The sequence below is a fragment of the Sciurus vulgaris genome (assembly GCF_902686455.1).
Source record: "Sciurus vulgaris genome assembly, chromosome: 18".
Lineage (NCBI taxonomy): Eukaryota > Metazoa > Chordata > Mammalia > Rodentia > Sciuridae > Sciurus > Sciurus vulgaris.
The window spans coordinates 40802003-40818111 of record NC_136479.1 but is presented as its reverse complement, the minus strand read 5'-3'; the positions used below and the strand labels follow the sequence as shown (position 1 = coordinate 40818111).

Sequence of the window (16109 nt, the reverse complement as noted above, 5' to 3'; positions counted from 1 at the left end):
GTCCGGCGAGGTTCCGTGGAAATTTCCTTTCACGCACCACCAAACCCTACAGTGTTCTTGGCATGTACGTTACATGTCTTCCGTAAGACTACAAAGTTGTATGCTGTGGGTTTTATATTCATTTGATAAAACGATTTTCCATGCTTTTAAACTAAGCTGTGAAAAACAAATTGTCAGAAAATGTAATCAAATAAAAAGAGTTTATAAATGTCCTCAACACTTTGCAGACTGTCAGCATGAAGTTCACACGTGCCCCAAGCTCTTGCTAGAAAGAATCATGCCTTTTGGTTCTGTGCTCCTTTCTGAGGGGCATGTTCTGTTGGGAACAGGGTGATATCTGTGCAGCTAACTGTCTTAGTCACCAGGATGCAGGCAGTTGCGACTGCACCCTCAAGAGCCAATGCAGCACAGACAGGACTGCTGGCCCCCGTGCTTGCCGAGGTTGTTAAGAGATATTTGTCTGAGGATGTGCAGCTGCCTAGAAACCTTATCTATCAAGGACAGGGGGTCCTAACCCTGACCCATCTCCTGCACAGCTCACCCCTTCTCTCCTCCCTTCTTCCTCTAGGGCCATTCAGTTCTGGTGGGACCCAATGAGAATCAAATAGATTGGCAGGACCCAACCAGAGGAGGACTAACGTTTAGCTGTTCAAATGTTAACCAGTAACATGCAGGTCTTTGTGTGTGAATGCTTGGAAATCTCTTAAATAGAGCGCTTTCTCGCCCCTCGGGGCCGCTCCCTCCCCCCAGCCATTGTATCGGTCTGAGGGGCTGGTTGCGGTCCAGGCTCGAGCTTGCTTTAATAAAACCTCGTTGTGTGATTTGCATTACCGTGTGTTCACTTTGACTCTCCGGGGATTAGTCGGAATGGGACCCTAACAGTTCCTGCATTCTGAATCCTCTCTGGAAGTGCCTGAGTCCAGAATCACAAAGCTGCATGCTTCACACAAGCAGTAGTACCAATCAAAGACTGCAGGACTGTGTTATACCACCACACTGTGAACTCAATTTCAAAAATGTGGCAAGCAGACAGGATCCAAACTAGCATTTAATCACAGAAAAATACGAACTAAAGCTTCGTTTTGTGTTTTTATATGCATCTCCCCTTCCGTTTACGATTTTTTTTTTTTTTTTTTTTTGCGGTGCCGGGGATTGAACCCAGGGCCTTAGGGCTTGCGAGGCACCGTTTATGATTTTTAATTAAATGTACCTGGAATGTAAGCTAAGGTGGCAACCTATCAAACGTGGAATTTTCTGTCCCCACTACATGCACATTCTGAAGCCCCGACACTGATTCTCAGAATGTGACAGTATCATAGATAAAGCTTTAAAGAGGTGATGAAATTAAAGAGGCTGTTATAACCCAATGTGACTGATGTCCTTGTAAGAAGAAACTTGGACATATAGACACCAGTAGAAAGAGCGTGTGATGATCAAGAGGCGGCCGCCTGCCAGCCGAGAAGAGGATTCCAGAGGAAGCAGAGTTGGCTGACATCCTGGTGGTTGGTGGGTGACCTACAGGATGGTGAGAAAATGACCCTTCATGGCTTAAACCAGCCTGCAGTGTTTTGATACAGAAGCCCAACAAAGCCGACACACATGCTTTAAAAGAAACAAAATGCTTGCCTCCATGTGTGAAGCTCTGGGTGCGATCCTCACCACCACTTACAAATCAACGAACAAGATAAAGGTCCATCGACAACAAGAAAATATTTTTAAAAGTAATAAAACGTCATTAAAATACTTTCACGTTATAAAACAGCATGCATTTACATGTAAATGCTTCAAAAGGTTCTTATCTCAAAATAAACATTAACCCCGGAAAGCCCAATGCAGCTGCAACACACCTTGCTGTCGATGCTCTTCATGGTCAGCAGGTCCAGAGACTTGAGCGAGTGCCCCGTGGGGGATATAAAGTACAGGCACACGTGCACGCGAGTGTCGTGGTACTCGAAGAAGGAGCGCTTGATCCTCAGCTCCTCCTGGAGAAAGGCCTCAAACTGGGCGTCGATGTAGTCGACCACCGGCTGGTAGCTGAAACACAGTCATTCAGATACAGGAGGACAGAGAGGCAGGAGCCAGCTCTGCTTCCCACCACGGATAAACAGCTACGGTGGACTCTAAATCTACGCCACGGTGATGAGAACAGGGTGTGCATCCACATGAAGGGATGCACTGCGGGCGGACCCAGGGCGTGGCTCCATGGCAGAGGGCAGGGCAGGGTGGGCTCTGAGTTCCATCCCCAGCTTCAGAAGGTGAAGCAAAAAGATCACAATTCCACGCCAGAAAGGGGACCCGTGCTTTCCCCTATTTAAACTGAAAAAACGTCTGTCCATTCAGTGCAATCCCAAACAAACCGAACGTTTACGTCTTTGCGTATCTAGAAACACCAAGAATGCCAAGACACGCTGAAGAAAACCAAGACGGTCTTCAGAGAGCAGGTCTTCCTCCGAAGCCAAAGTGTTGGCTCAGTGTGGTACCCGAGGAGCATGAGCCGGAGGCCGAAGCAAAGGGCAGCTTGGGCGTGACAGAGCGGCGCACCCCAACTGAAAGGCGGTTCACACCAAGGGAAATACCTGAAGGAGTTGCACTTGCTTGGTGTGGAACTTAAAAGCCACGCTCAGTAAATAAACCAGGGAGACCGAGTGAGAAGGGAGTGAGGGAAGGATCCCCACAGACCAGGCGTTCGGATGCGTAGGAAATGAAGCAGAGGCCAGCTTGGAAATGGACTAGGCCCACGTCACGGTTCTTCCCTGTGGAAGATGAGAAGGCCTGACCACCCTGACTGGGAAGAGTGCAGGGGAGTTATCTTCAACCCTCCAGCTGAAATGGGAGAAAATGCCAGGCTACTCTTTATAGTTTTGTGTTTGGGCATCTACCTCTGATGAAATATGCTATTACGAAATAAATAAAATCCCAGAAATGTTATAACTGGGGTGAAAATAAAAATGAAATAAAATGTATATTCTCTTTTAATATATCAACCAGATTGTGGGAGAAATAGAAAATGGGGTACAAAATACAAAAATTAACCTATTTTATCAAATAAATGATAAAAATGCAGAGAAAGGTATTGGGACGGAAAACAGCAAAGATGTAAGACAGCTTCATCTGAAGACGGCGTAAAAACAAAAGGAACTGTAAATGATACCATATTCAGGATCTTCACATCTCACAGGAAAGGACTAATGATTTTAACACTAATTTATATGCACGTTAGAGTTCAATGAATAAGTAAATACATCAGTTTTGATTTTGCCACATAAACGAGTCTGGCTGTCTACCTACCACACAGCATGAGGACCCGGGAGACAGTACTTCATGATGCACTTGGAGTTGGCCGACAGCACCTCCTAGGGTCTCCTCACGCACACGCTAACTATGAGAGATGACTGGTTGCATTGACTTTCAAATGTGTGCATATATCAATCACCAATGTGTTTGATTTAGCTATAAATTAAACTCCGTTGAAGGATCTGCTGGAAGCTGCAAAACCCAGCAGCCTTCTTCCTACAAAAGGAGCCAAGACTGTACCCCAGCCCAGTAGTGGGAACTATGCTCCTCAAACCCCTCACAACCAGAGCCACCACTGCTGTGGCCCCACTAACCCATGCATCCCTTTGCCTTGCTTCCACAGAACCCCTCTCAACCAGCGTCACCCACACCAAGGAACGTCACCCCCGCGCCATCCACCCTGGCTCAGAGCTGTGAAGAGCCTCTCCACACCCCAGGATCCTAGCCCTGTGCTCAGAGCCTGTGTTGCTGTGATAACCCACTCCCTAGAACAGGTCTTTGAGATACACAGTGTCCCTCCTGAGACCAGATGTGACCCCTCAACCTCAAGAATCAGAATCCAGACCTTTCAAAGGAGCATATGTGAACCTCGGATTCTGAGCTGCTAACATACATTACCTCCCCCAAACTGAGGTCCTTACATTCCAGGAACTAACAGAGGCACCTGTTCTCAAGGACGATGTCACCACCACACTTGCTGCTTATCCTCAAGACATGAGGCCCAGATATTATCACAGAGCTGGATATTGACAACGATCCCTGCACTCTGCCCGGAGACTAGAGCACTCAGACCACTGTAGCTGGATCCAGCCACACCTTCACTCTGCCCACAGACTAGAGCACTCAGACCACAGTAGCTGGATCCAGCCACACCTGCTCTCTGCCCACAGACTAGAGCACTCAGACCACAGTAGCTGGATCCAGCCACACCTGCTCTCTGCCCACAGACTAGAGCACTCAGACCACTATAGCTGGATCCAGCCACACCTGCACTCTGCCCACAGACTAGAGCACTCAGACCACAGTAGCTGGATCCAGCCACACCTGCACTCTGCCAGGAGACAGGAGCACTCAGACCACAGTAGCTGGATCCAGCCACACCTGCACTCTGCCTGGACAGTAGAAATCGAAGCCCACCATCGCTGATTCCAGCAATGCCATATGCAGATGGAGCAGGAATGGAAACCACCCAGCAGAAGCAGAGAGGATGGACACCTGAGCTGGACAATGCAGAGAAAAACTTGCCCTGTCCACAGGTGATACCTGCCCTGACTGGGCTTCTGGACTCCAGAACTGTGGGAAAAGGGTTTTTGTCTTGAGCCTCTTATGTACGAAACCGGATGCAGTGCTCAGGCGCCTCCCCCAGGATGTAGTGAGTCAATGCAACAGACCCACAATGGTAATTCAAAATGCTCTCAGAAAAACTAACCACTGCAGTGACTCTCGTTCTCCAGATACCAGCCGCTAGTAAGGCAGCAGCCATCTGCTTTTACCTGCCACTCTGTTCACCTGCTCTGCAGCCTCTCCCAAGCCATTGTCCCATTTAAGTTACAATTTGAGTATCTGTTCAAAAACAGCCTTCGACCCGTGGGTTGCTGGTGAACACGCGACCCTGGACAGACAGATGCAGACCGGCAGAACTCGCCGACTCTGCTGCGTGATGGTTTCAAGCCCCTGACTTGTGCCACGGAGGGCAGAGGAGGGAGGGCCCACTGCACGCCTTGGCCTGGCGCAGCCCGGCTACAGCCAGCAGACAAGCCAGTGGGAAGCAAGCCTTTCTCTAAAACTAACTGATACTAACTCACGTATAATCATTAATGAAAAGACATTTCAGAGGGAGTAGGAACCTAAAATTCTATGCTATGCCGCAAGGTATTTCCTTCTACAGGAGACATTAGGAGTATCAGACATTAAAATCTGGAACAACACTCATACATTGGTGGTGGGACTGCAAATTGGTGCAACCACTCTGGAAAACAGTACAGAGATTCCTCAAAAAACTAGGCATTGAGCCACCATTTGACCCAGCTATCCCACTCCTCGGCCTATACCCAAAGGGCTTAAAATGAGCACACTGCAGAGATGCAGCCACATCCATGTTCATAGCAGCTCAATTCACAATAGCTAAGCTATGGAACCAACCTAGGTGCCCTTCGATAGATCAATGGATAAAGAAAATGTGGTAAAATAAAAAATAATTTTTTTAGATCTTTAAATGAAAAAAGAAAACATGGTATATATACACAATGGAGCATCACTCAGCCATTAAGAATGACTTTATGACATTTTCCAGTAAATCGATGGAGACTATTATGCTAAGTGAAATAAGTCAGTCCCAAAAAGCCAAAAGTCCAATGTTTTCTCTGATTTGTGGAAGTTAACCCACAATAAGGTTGGAGGGGTGGAGAATAGAAGCCCAGAAGGTTAGAAAAAGGGGAACGAAGGGACGGGAGGGGGGACAGGAGAGGAGAGACGGTGAGTGGACCTGACACAGCCCTCCTGTGCACACATGCGAATGCACCACCGTGCATCTCGCCATCTGCACATCCCCACGAAGGGGTCCTAATTAGAATAAGGTGCATTCCAAGCTGTGTATCAGCTGGATTCTGTTGTCATCTGTGACCAAAGGCAAGTCGTGAAAAATAAAGCACGATCTGGTACAAGTATAAGAAGTCCCTGTAATGCCAAAGGAGAGGAAGGAAAGAGGTAAAACTGGTAGAAACTACACAAACAAATTTCTGCTATCATGGATTCAAAGATCTTATAAAAATCAGACATATAAACATATCCATTCCATAATTTTCCTAATTGGGAAAGGGTCAGTGCCTGAAGGACACTACAATGCAGTCCAGACACGGAGGATGTTGAAGCCCCGGTACCCCAGGTCCACCCACCTGGCCTCCTTGTTGATCTGGTCCCCGTACCCCACTGTCTTCACCACCGTCAGCTTCAGCTGCACCTTGCTCTCCTGAAGCTCATACGTCTGAATTCTGAGTCCAACGTTCGAGTAAAAATGTGAGGATTTTTTGTCTCTCAAATTCGTATTAAACAACGTGTTAATCAGTGTTGATTTTCCGATTCCAGTTTCTCCTGTGACCAACAGAGAGAGGTCATCACAGTGGCACGGGATGGGTCAGTAGAGACCCCGAACCCCCAGCGGCTGGAAGGGTCCCCAAGCCCCAAGAAGTCAGCCTCAGAGCCAAGCTGGGAAGGTGGCCAGGTGGGAAGGTGGCCAGGTGGGAAGGTGGCCAGGTGGCAGGGGGAGGGAGGGGAGGGAGGGGGAGGAAGGGGGAGGGAAGGGGGAGGGAGGGGGAGGGAGGGGGAGGGAGGGGGGAGGGAGGAGGAGGAAAGGGGGGAGGGTCTGAAAGAGGGGGAAGGGGTGGGAGAGGGTTGGGAGTATTCTACGTTGTATTCACGTATCAAAGCACCACATTATATCTATAAATGTATATAATTTGTTAATCGAAAATAATACTAATCTTAAATAAATAAAGGGTCCCAAATACTCGAACGAGGAATGCCCCTGGAAGCAGACATGCCAGTCGTGACTCCTTCGTCACTGACACGGTGGAGGAAGAAAGTAGACCAGGCCTATTGCAAGATTTCGAAAAATTCTGAAACAGTTAAATAAAAAAGTCCAACATAGGCCAAGAAGCAGGAAACTGATTCAAAAATACCAGAACGTTCCTAAGATGCTGTCTGAGTTGAAGTGAGATGAGAGAAGCAGAGCCGGCTCAGATGTGGGCCCGCACTCACCCACACAGAGGATGTTGAAGGAGAAGCCCTGCTGGATGGACCTGTTCACCAGCTGGTAGGGCAGACACTCAAATCCAAAGTGCCCGATGGTGCTCAGGCATCGGATGTTCTCTTTTTCCTTTAAGAAAGGGAAGATTTTAAAGTTGCAAATTAGAAGAGCAAACAAAGCCATCTGGAAGAACAATGACAACAATGAGTAAAGGACACTAGAATTATCACTCGATTGTCATGCCTCAGACGAGATGCAAGTGTATTCAGCAAACTTGTGCAAAAGGAAGTCTGTGCAGAAACACGGATATCCCACGACTGTTACAAATAAACTAAATCTATCTCCAATTACAAGGAGGGCATCTTTCTAAATTTAAAAAGAAATAGGGAAAGAAGCAAATGCCACAAGAAACCCCAATCTGTTATTCTAAAATAATTTTATTCTATTTAAAAGGAAAACTTTAAAATTCTTTTTTTTACTTTCAGTGTGTTGGTATGTTAGGAAAACTTAACATGCTAATACATGCTAAGTAACCAAAATCAAATTGAAGTTTAAATAAAACAAATCAAATGACTTTTGCTTTAAATGGCCAGCAAGGCGACTCAGTGCCTTAGCCACCCAGGAGTGCGCCTGTCTCTGACCACCAGGCTTCCTTTCCTGCAGATATGCTCAGGAGTGGACAGCTGGGTCCTGTGGCAGCTCTGGCTCCAGCTTTTGGGGCTTGCAGAGTCCTCCCTTGGGGACTGTTCCAGTTCCCACCCCACCAGCCATGCATGGAACTACCTTTCTCCACCTCCTCCCCAGTCTTGGAGGCTTCGTGGGCTTTTGACAGCCGCTATTCTGACTGGGTGAGATGGGGTCTCCTGGAGGTATTGCTTTGCATCTCCCCAACTCCTAATGATATTGGGTATTTTTCAGATATTTATTGGCCATTTGTACTTCTTTGCTAAACTGTCTATTAAGATCATTTGCCTTTTTAAAATGGGATTATTTGGTTTTTGTTAAGTTTTTGAGCTATTTTTGTTTTATTGACATTAACTCTCTTTTTTACCTTTTTTTAATTTGTAGATGACACAATACTTATTTTATTTATTTTTCTGTGGTGCTAAGGCTCAAACCCAGTGCCTCACGCATGCTAGGCAAGTGCTCTGCCACTGAGCCACAACCCCAGCCCAGACAGTAACTCTCTTGGATAATTATCTGGAACTACCTTCTCCCATTGGTTGTGCAGAAATTTCAGTTTCTGGGGATGGAACTCAGGGCACTTAACCACTAAGCCACATCCCAGCCTGAATGAACATCTTGAAGTGCTTCCCCCGTGTTTACCTCCAGTAACTAGTTTCCAAGTTTCAGGTCTTAAATTAAGGCCTTTGATCCATTTTGAGTTGATTTTTCTTCAGGGTGACAGGGGCCAAGCTTCAAATCCACCTTTCCCAGAACATGTGTGCTTCCCAGTCTCCTGGCCTCTCTGAGACTGTTGTTCTGGGTGCACAGGTTGGTTTTGGGATTCCCTAATCTGTTTGACTGGGCTCTGGGCCTGTTTTTATGCCAATACCGCACTGTCCCATCCTGTGCTGCCTGGGCTGGATACCACCACTGTGACGGACAGTGGCCACCACAGAGAGGCATCAAGCTTTGACAACCACAACCGGCCGTGTGAGGGCCCATGTCACTTCCAGGCCTGAGGCAAGGGTGTCAAGTTGGATGAATTTCCTGTCTCACTACCATTTGGAAGTACAAAAGATCCTGGATAACTAAAGTAATCTTCCACAAAAAGAACAATACGTTATTTCAATATATACAGCAGAGGCCCAATAACCAAAAGAGCAGGATGGTGGCATAAAAACAGACACAAAGCGCAAAGAACACAGAAATGAACCCGTGCATCTGCCCTGACCCTCCACAAAAGTGCCAGAAGCATACACTGAAGAAAGCAGACTGTTCACCAAATGGATATCCACATACAGAGGATGGAAACTTGACCCCCATCTCTCCTTGTGCGGAACTCAAAACGAGTCAGACATAATGAGATGCAAGATGCTCAAAGTCCTGTAGGAAAACAGAATGAAGATTTTCGAAACATGGTACAGGCACTGCTTTTCTGCATAGGACAGCCAAAGCACAGAAGCAAAAACTGACAGAGTTATGTTAAACAAAAAGCTTCTGCACAGCAAAGAAAACAAGGAGGGCAGAAACAAAATGGGAGAAAATATTTGCCAACTATTTATCTGACACAGAGTTAATATCTAAAGTATACAAAGAACACAAAAAATTAACAAAAAAATCAACAATCTAACCTAAAAACAAGCAAATGATATTGGCCAAATTATACGTCACACTGAGTATTGCATGCATGTGCAAATATGCAATAACGAACCCCATCGTATGTACGACCATAATGCACCAATAAAAATGCAAGGGAAAAAGAAATAGTTAAAGTGATTAGAAAAAATAAAAAATAAAAATGGGCAAATGTTCTGAGCAGACACTTCTCAAAGGAAGAAATACAAATGACCAATAAATATATGGACAAGTACTCAACATCATTAGCCACTGGGACAATGCAAATCAACTCTACAGTGAGATTATCATCACATCCTAGCAAAAAGGGCTATTTTCAAAATATAGCAAATGCTGGAGAGGATGTGGAGGAAAAGCAGCATTCACACTCCACTGGTGGGGATGTAAGTTGGGTCAGACACCATGGAGAATGGCTCCTCAAAAAGCTAAAACTAGCCCTACCACCTGATTCAGCTGTCCCATTCCTGGCTATACCTAAGGAACTGAAATCGGCAGACCAAAGAGATTTCATTACATTACTATTCACAACAGCTGAAATATGGAATCAGCCAGGGTGCTCACCTACAAATATGTATGGATGCAGGAAATACAGCATACATACACAACGGAAGATTATTCGGTCATAAAGAAAGAAATCATACCAAATGTGGCAAAATGGATTGGACTGGTGGACATCATGTTAAATGAAATAAGCCAGACACCGAAAGATAAGTATCACATGTTCTCATTTATATGTGCAAACTAAAAAAAAAAAAAAAAAAAATCCACGTGAAAGTACAATAGTCATTACTAGGGACTGGAAGCATGTGAGAGGGGGCAGTAGAGGATGAAAGAGGGCAGATGGATATGATCAGTTCAGGTGTGCATTCATAGAAATACCACAGTGAATGCCACCAGTATGTACATTCAAGACACTGGTATGGGCAATGACCCTCTGGCAAGGACCCCAAAAGTACAAGAAGAAAAAGCATAAATGGGACTACATAAATTAAAAACCTGCACAGCAAAAGAGAGAGAGAGAGAGAGAGAGAGAGAGAGAGAGAGGAAGAGACAACCTGCAGCAGGATGGGATAAAATATTTAGAAACTACCCACCTGACAAAGGATTAATATGCACAATATATAAAGAACTCAAAACAATAATCAAGTAACTCAATTAAAATGTGCAAAGGTATAAGTAGATATTTCCCAAAAAAAAAAAAAAAAAAGAAATACAATGACCAACAAATACATGAGAAAATGCTCAATTACATTAACCATCAGGGAAATGCAAATCAAAACTGAGATATCCCAGCCTAGTTAGAAGGACTATCACAAAAACAAAATGCTGGTGGGCAACCTGCTGTCAGGTCTTGTCTTGCTCCCACAAGAGCTCCGCTTCTATTCTTCACGCTTGAATAAATCCTACTCCTTTCACTCTTAAAAAAGTGCTGGAGAGCAAGTGGAGACAAAGGAAGTCTCACACGCTGCTGGTGGGAACGTGGATCTGCGCAGCACGATGGAGAACAACATGGATGTTTCTCAAAAAAATAAGAACAAATCTGCATGTGATCCATCTCTCCCACCACCAGGTCGATACCCACAGGAGCCGCAGATCCATGTGGGCACCATCCACACAAGCTGAGCTGCCCGATCTCATCAACAAACAAGTGATAGAGGAGATGTATGTCTGCACAGTGGAATATTCCACCCAGAAGATGAAATGTCGTCAGTCAGAGAAGAATAGATGGAACTAGAGGACCTCATGTTGGAGAAATTGTCCGGAGCCGGCAGGTCACACGCCCTGCCTTGCCTCAAGGTCACTCGCCCTGCCTCGCCTCATGCTGAGCTAAGATGGCGCCTGCCAGATGCTGGCGGGCGTGCCTCTACCTGTTTACACACCTGTCAGACTATACCAGGTGCATCAGACTAGATTGCGTGGTGCTTCACGACTGGCCAACTACACTTCCTTATTTGAATTCTGGCGCGCGACTAGTCTTGCCTTCGCGCGCTTTCACCTGATTGGTTTCTGTACTTTATATTAACTGTGTTTATTCCCCTAATAAATGAGACTTGATCAGGCTTTTGTCTTGTCTCCATTTCCTGTGTCTCTTGTCTCTCCCAATCCCCGCTCCCCCCTCCAGGTTCCCGTTGAAGTCCTGCGGGTCGGGACAAGAAATAATCCAGACACTGAAATACAAGTAGCACATTCTTTCACATGTGATAGCTAAAAAGGAAAAAAAAAGTCAAACCCGAACATGTAACAGTGGTCCCTACAGGTTGCAAATGCCAAAGGAGAGGTCAACAGAGAAAGGTTCAATCAGACGAAATATCACAGTGAACACGGGCCTCACCACAGACCGTAAGCAGGGGGCCGCCATGGGCTGAACCTCTGAAACTGAGCCAAATAACCCTTTCGTCTTGTAAGCTGCTGTTTTTAGGTGTTTTTTCACAGTCACGTAAAGCTGACTGGAACACCAGTTGGTAGGTTCTGGAATTTTAATTTGTTTTTCTTTGATTTTAATTAGAATGGTCTTTTGCACTAACAAGGTCAACATATATGAATATACCATTGTGTACACTCACAAGAAATTAATTTTTAAAAAATCACTAAGGGTAAACGGCAGAGAGATCAGTACAGAGAAGGGAGGGGGGAGAGGGAGAGGGAAGGGGGAGGAGAGGTGCTGGAGACTGAGTTAGAACAAGAGATAGTCCATGCTTTTATATCAAGATGGATTCTACTGTCACGTATAACTAAAAAGAACCAATAAAAAATGAAAAACAGTGTGATAAATATTTAAACCATCACTGAAGGTCTAGTCAATATAAAAGCCAATTCATCACCACACATAAAGCCTTCTTGTCTAGAAGAGGACCAGACTACTCGGTCGGCACTTTGCACCGTCTTATTGAAGTACAAGGGCAGAGTTGCACTGGAAAGAGATACTTAACTATATCTTCATCGTTCGGTATTCGTGAGGGTATGCGCCTGGGTTTTTCTGCCATGCTGGGCGGAAAGAACTGAAATGAAAAGACAAGACATTTCCAAGTTTGCTCACCAAGGTGGCACGCCTAGTGACCGAGAACAAGGGCGCCAAGACGGCAGAGCACCTGACGACTTGGCTCCAGGTGAGGCTGTCTTGCTGGACAGGCTTGCACTTAAACACCAGAGCAGCCAGCGCGTGCCTGGAGAACGTTCAGGCACAACCAGAAGCACACCAGGAACGCCTGGCGCACTTTTGAACTCAAGAGGACAAAGACCCTGCTTTTCAACGGACTCTCTGGTGATGAGAAAGGAAGAGGGAGAACCTTGCTTTACCATGTCTGGCGTGCTGGGAGCACTCAGGATTGCTTCTCCTTCCGACTCCCTGGTGGCCAGGGTGTCAGAGCGGCCACAGCCGGAGACTCAGAGCACAGAGCTTGCAAAGGCCCAGGGAACCAAAGCTGCCTCACCACTGGGAAGCGCCTGAGTCACCCGCGCTGTGCTGGGGGCCGCGTCCTCACCCCTCTTAGTGCTGACACGTTCGCCTTGGTCCTTGTCCTGTGGCAGGCGAAAACACCACATGCAGAAACACCAAACGACTTACCTGCCCAGAGCTCCAGGTGTGCAGCAGACACTGACTCCACAGCAGACGATCTTCCTTCTGCCCGCAAAAGTGACCAGGCTGATGCTGCCTGTGTTCGCAACAGTTGGGAACAAGGAGGGGAGGGACAAGGACAGGCTGTGCCAGTCTGCACAGCCTCCCTGAGGACGCTGTGCTACCCTGCTCCTGAGCAGCACAAAGATACTCACTGTGAGATACATTTTAACAAATGTGGGTGAAACAAAAAGAAAAGCAAACTGAAAAGCCCTGGACCACAGCCTCCTGCCCAAGCAAGGATTATCCAATTTAGAAACTGGTCCCATTTTCCTGCCGCTCAGTAGGGTTCTCTAGTTAGAGCGTTCTCTTCTGCCTTGTGGTTTGCTCTAATCTAGTGTCAGAAACTTACTGCTAGGCAGTGCAGTGATCTCCAGTCGTTGCCTGGAATGGACAATTAATAGATATGGAAAATGAAAAAAATCCCCAAGATAGTGAGGCCTGGGAAGAGGGAGAGAGAAGAGCCAGGCACTGACAGCCTGCATCTCCCAGACAGGGGCCGGCTGCAGACGGGGAGGTGTTTTGTCACCCCTAAAGTAACGTCTCTAGACCTTCCTCTCCTTCAAAGTAAATCCTCTCCAGATGCTGCCCACAGACCCCCGGCCCCAAAAGTGCCCAAGGAAACAGATATGCTCACTAGACCACCCCTCAAAATGACCTATATAAACCCAGTCTTTGTTCAGGGGTTCATTTCTCACCAGGAAGGTGGATCCACTGGTCCATTTCATCCCTGTACCCCCTGTTCCAGTGTGAAACTGTTCTTGAATAAACAGCTAAGACGACTCGAGGTTTGCATACTTTCTGGTCTTTTTGCAGTAAAAACAATAAACTCTGAAACCACAAGAGAGAGGTCAGAGGTTGCTTCTTAATTTTTTTTATTTATCCTCTTGCAGAGTTTGAAGTAACTGCAAATCTGAAAGCCTCGATCTCTGTATAACTGCTGATTTGGGGACATGTCTGCTAAAAATGGCTTGAAAAGTAGATATGCAAATGATCTTGTTTGAAAGTGCAATTACCAGTGCATTAGAGAATAGAGGTGTTCTCTCACATACTTCTAGGGAAGAAGTTCTCCAAGCAAGGTCCCCGGGCACCGGGGAATCCCTACGATTCTGTCGGGTGCCATGAGGCCAAGGTTTCTCCTAGGAAGACGAGGAAGTGGCGAGCCTTCTCCACTGGGCTGAAGTTTCACAGCTGGTTCAAAGACAAAAATGGATGAAATCACACTCACTACCCCTTGTCACTCACAGCACACCCAAGAACAGGGGAACGCCAATCACCCATGAAGCATGCACATCAGGCTAAGTATGACTGACTCTGAGAAATAGTGACACCTTTCTCACGGACCATTCTAATCACAGAAACAGCAGACAAGCACTGGTTATGCAGGCTCAGGTATTTCTAAGACGGTTTCTTGAAAATTCGTTGTGATTTGTAACATCAAGGAGAAAAGCTGCTGGGCTGGGCTGGGGCTCAGAGGTAGTGCTTGCCTGGCACGCGTGAGGCCCTGGGTGTGATCCTCAGCACCTCGTAAAAATAAAATGAAGGTATCGTGTCCACCTACAACTAAAAAAAAAAAAAAAAAAAAAAACCCACAGAGGAACCCACAGCACCTGCCCCCACCCCACCCTGACCTTGTCCTGAAAAATGAAAAGGAAGTCTCCACTGCGATCCAGGATGGTGGAACGCAGGCACCCAGAGTTGGCCTCGGCCTCCACAGAGAATAAACCAAGTAACAAGTGAACAGACACAATTCGAGGTTAGTGACCGTGGGCGGACAGGGAAATCAGCAAGGGGGAGACTGGAACCTTGAAAGACTCAGGAACAACATCAGAGAAAGAGAAACAAAACGTCCGGCCTCTGATAACCAGCTCGCAGCCGGAAAGAGGAGGCCCCCTTTTCAGGGGTGCAGGCGAAGGAGAGGGTCCCTGCGAACTTCCCAGTCGCTGGAAATGCCACGGTTTTCACAGTGGCAGCTCACTAAAGCAAGTCACCTGAAATCTTGCTTTGGAAAAATAGCTGACATCCTGTCCTACGAAACCCCAGGGCGCTGTAGCCAGAAGCCACGTTGAGCAGAGAGAACGCCTGGACGGGGACCCCACTCCTGGTCAGAAACCACCACAAAACGCACTCCGGAAACATGCAGCCTGCCATTCTGGCGGGGCAGGTGGCTGCCACACACCCAGCCTGACAGAGGGACTGTGACCAAAAGCACACGGCGTCCTGTGCGGTAGAGCGCCAGCCTCGTGACACAGACACAGTGCAACAGAGGGCACTGCTCTAAAGGACCAGAGCTGGAGGAAAGTGCCTCCTGAGGCCCAGGGTGGCCCCCTCCATGGACTGGCTCCGGTGCCCACAGCAGAGGCCGCCGTGCAGCTCCTGGGCCCTCCCCTCTCTGTGCTCAGCACCTGTGGCTGACAGAGCAGGGTGGGCACCAAGCATCCCACACCTTCCACTCCCAGGGGCTGAGGGGTCTTGAGCAATCCCGGCTCTGGCGGCTGCCCTGACCCTGGCGTGCACAGCATCTGAAGGAGTTGGGGTGGGAAAAGCCCTGACTCTAGCCCCCACCCTTCCCCAGGTGCCAACGAACAATCAGTCCAAGAGGAACCCTGCCTGGTGCCTGCGGCAGTCCTGCTCCTGGGCTGCCATAGCAGAGGAACCCACAGCACCTGCCCCCACCCCACCCTGACCTTGTCCTGAAAAATGAAAGGGAAGTCTCCACTGGGGTGGTCGAAGAGTGGACAAGGACAGGTGGGCACAGGCAGTGGGGAAACAGAGCATTTCAAACACCTCTTCACAGTCCAGCCTCTGGATCAGCTAAGTGCAGGCTGCTTTTGTTTCTTCTTGGGTGTACCAGGAGGGAGAGCAAAGGCTGGGCTGTTAACCCTCTTTTTGTGTTGCTCCTGGGCTGCCAGCGGGAGTGGCCTAAGACAGAAGCTGGTTGAAATTGCTCTCAGTTTCCCTCCTCATCATGTGAGGTAGCATGGAGTGGGAAGTGCTGTCAGCTGGGGTTCTGTCTGACGGGCCAGATCCATGCACTCCAGAGTTCTGTGAAGGGAGTTCTGGTGGCTCAGGTCTAATCAGGGCTCAGGGGCTTTGCAGGAGGTGTCTGCTCTGGAGAGATTTGATCAACACACCTCACAGCATGGCCATTGC

General features: G+C 47.4%; 1 protein-coding gene across 1 annotated transcript in view; it reads right to left on the bottom strand.

Annotated features, from left to right (window-relative positions):
- Window positions 1–13206, bottom strand: part of SEPTIN14 (septin 14) — a gene marked incomplete at its 3' end in the record, with an annotated part of 31261 nt that extends 18055 nt beyond the window's left edge. Inside the window, exons 1-6 of the mRNA XM_079120246.1 lie at window positions 13112–13206; window positions 12906–12993; window positions 12271–12339; window positions 7051–7168; window positions 6189–6384; window positions 1848–2034 (exon numbers count right to left, since the gene is read on the bottom strand). Of these exons, the coding sequence (XP_078976372.1) occupies window positions 1848–2034; window positions 6189–6384; window positions 7051–7168; window positions 12271–12324 (555 nt within the window). The 5' untranslated portion in view covers window positions 12325–12339; window positions 12906–12993; window positions 13112–13206. The remainder of the gene's footprint in view (window positions 1–1847; window positions 2035–6188; window positions 6385–7050; window positions 7169–12270; window positions 12340–12905; window positions 12994–13111) is intronic.
- Between the last annotated feature and the right edge of the window lie 2903 nt (window positions 13207–16109).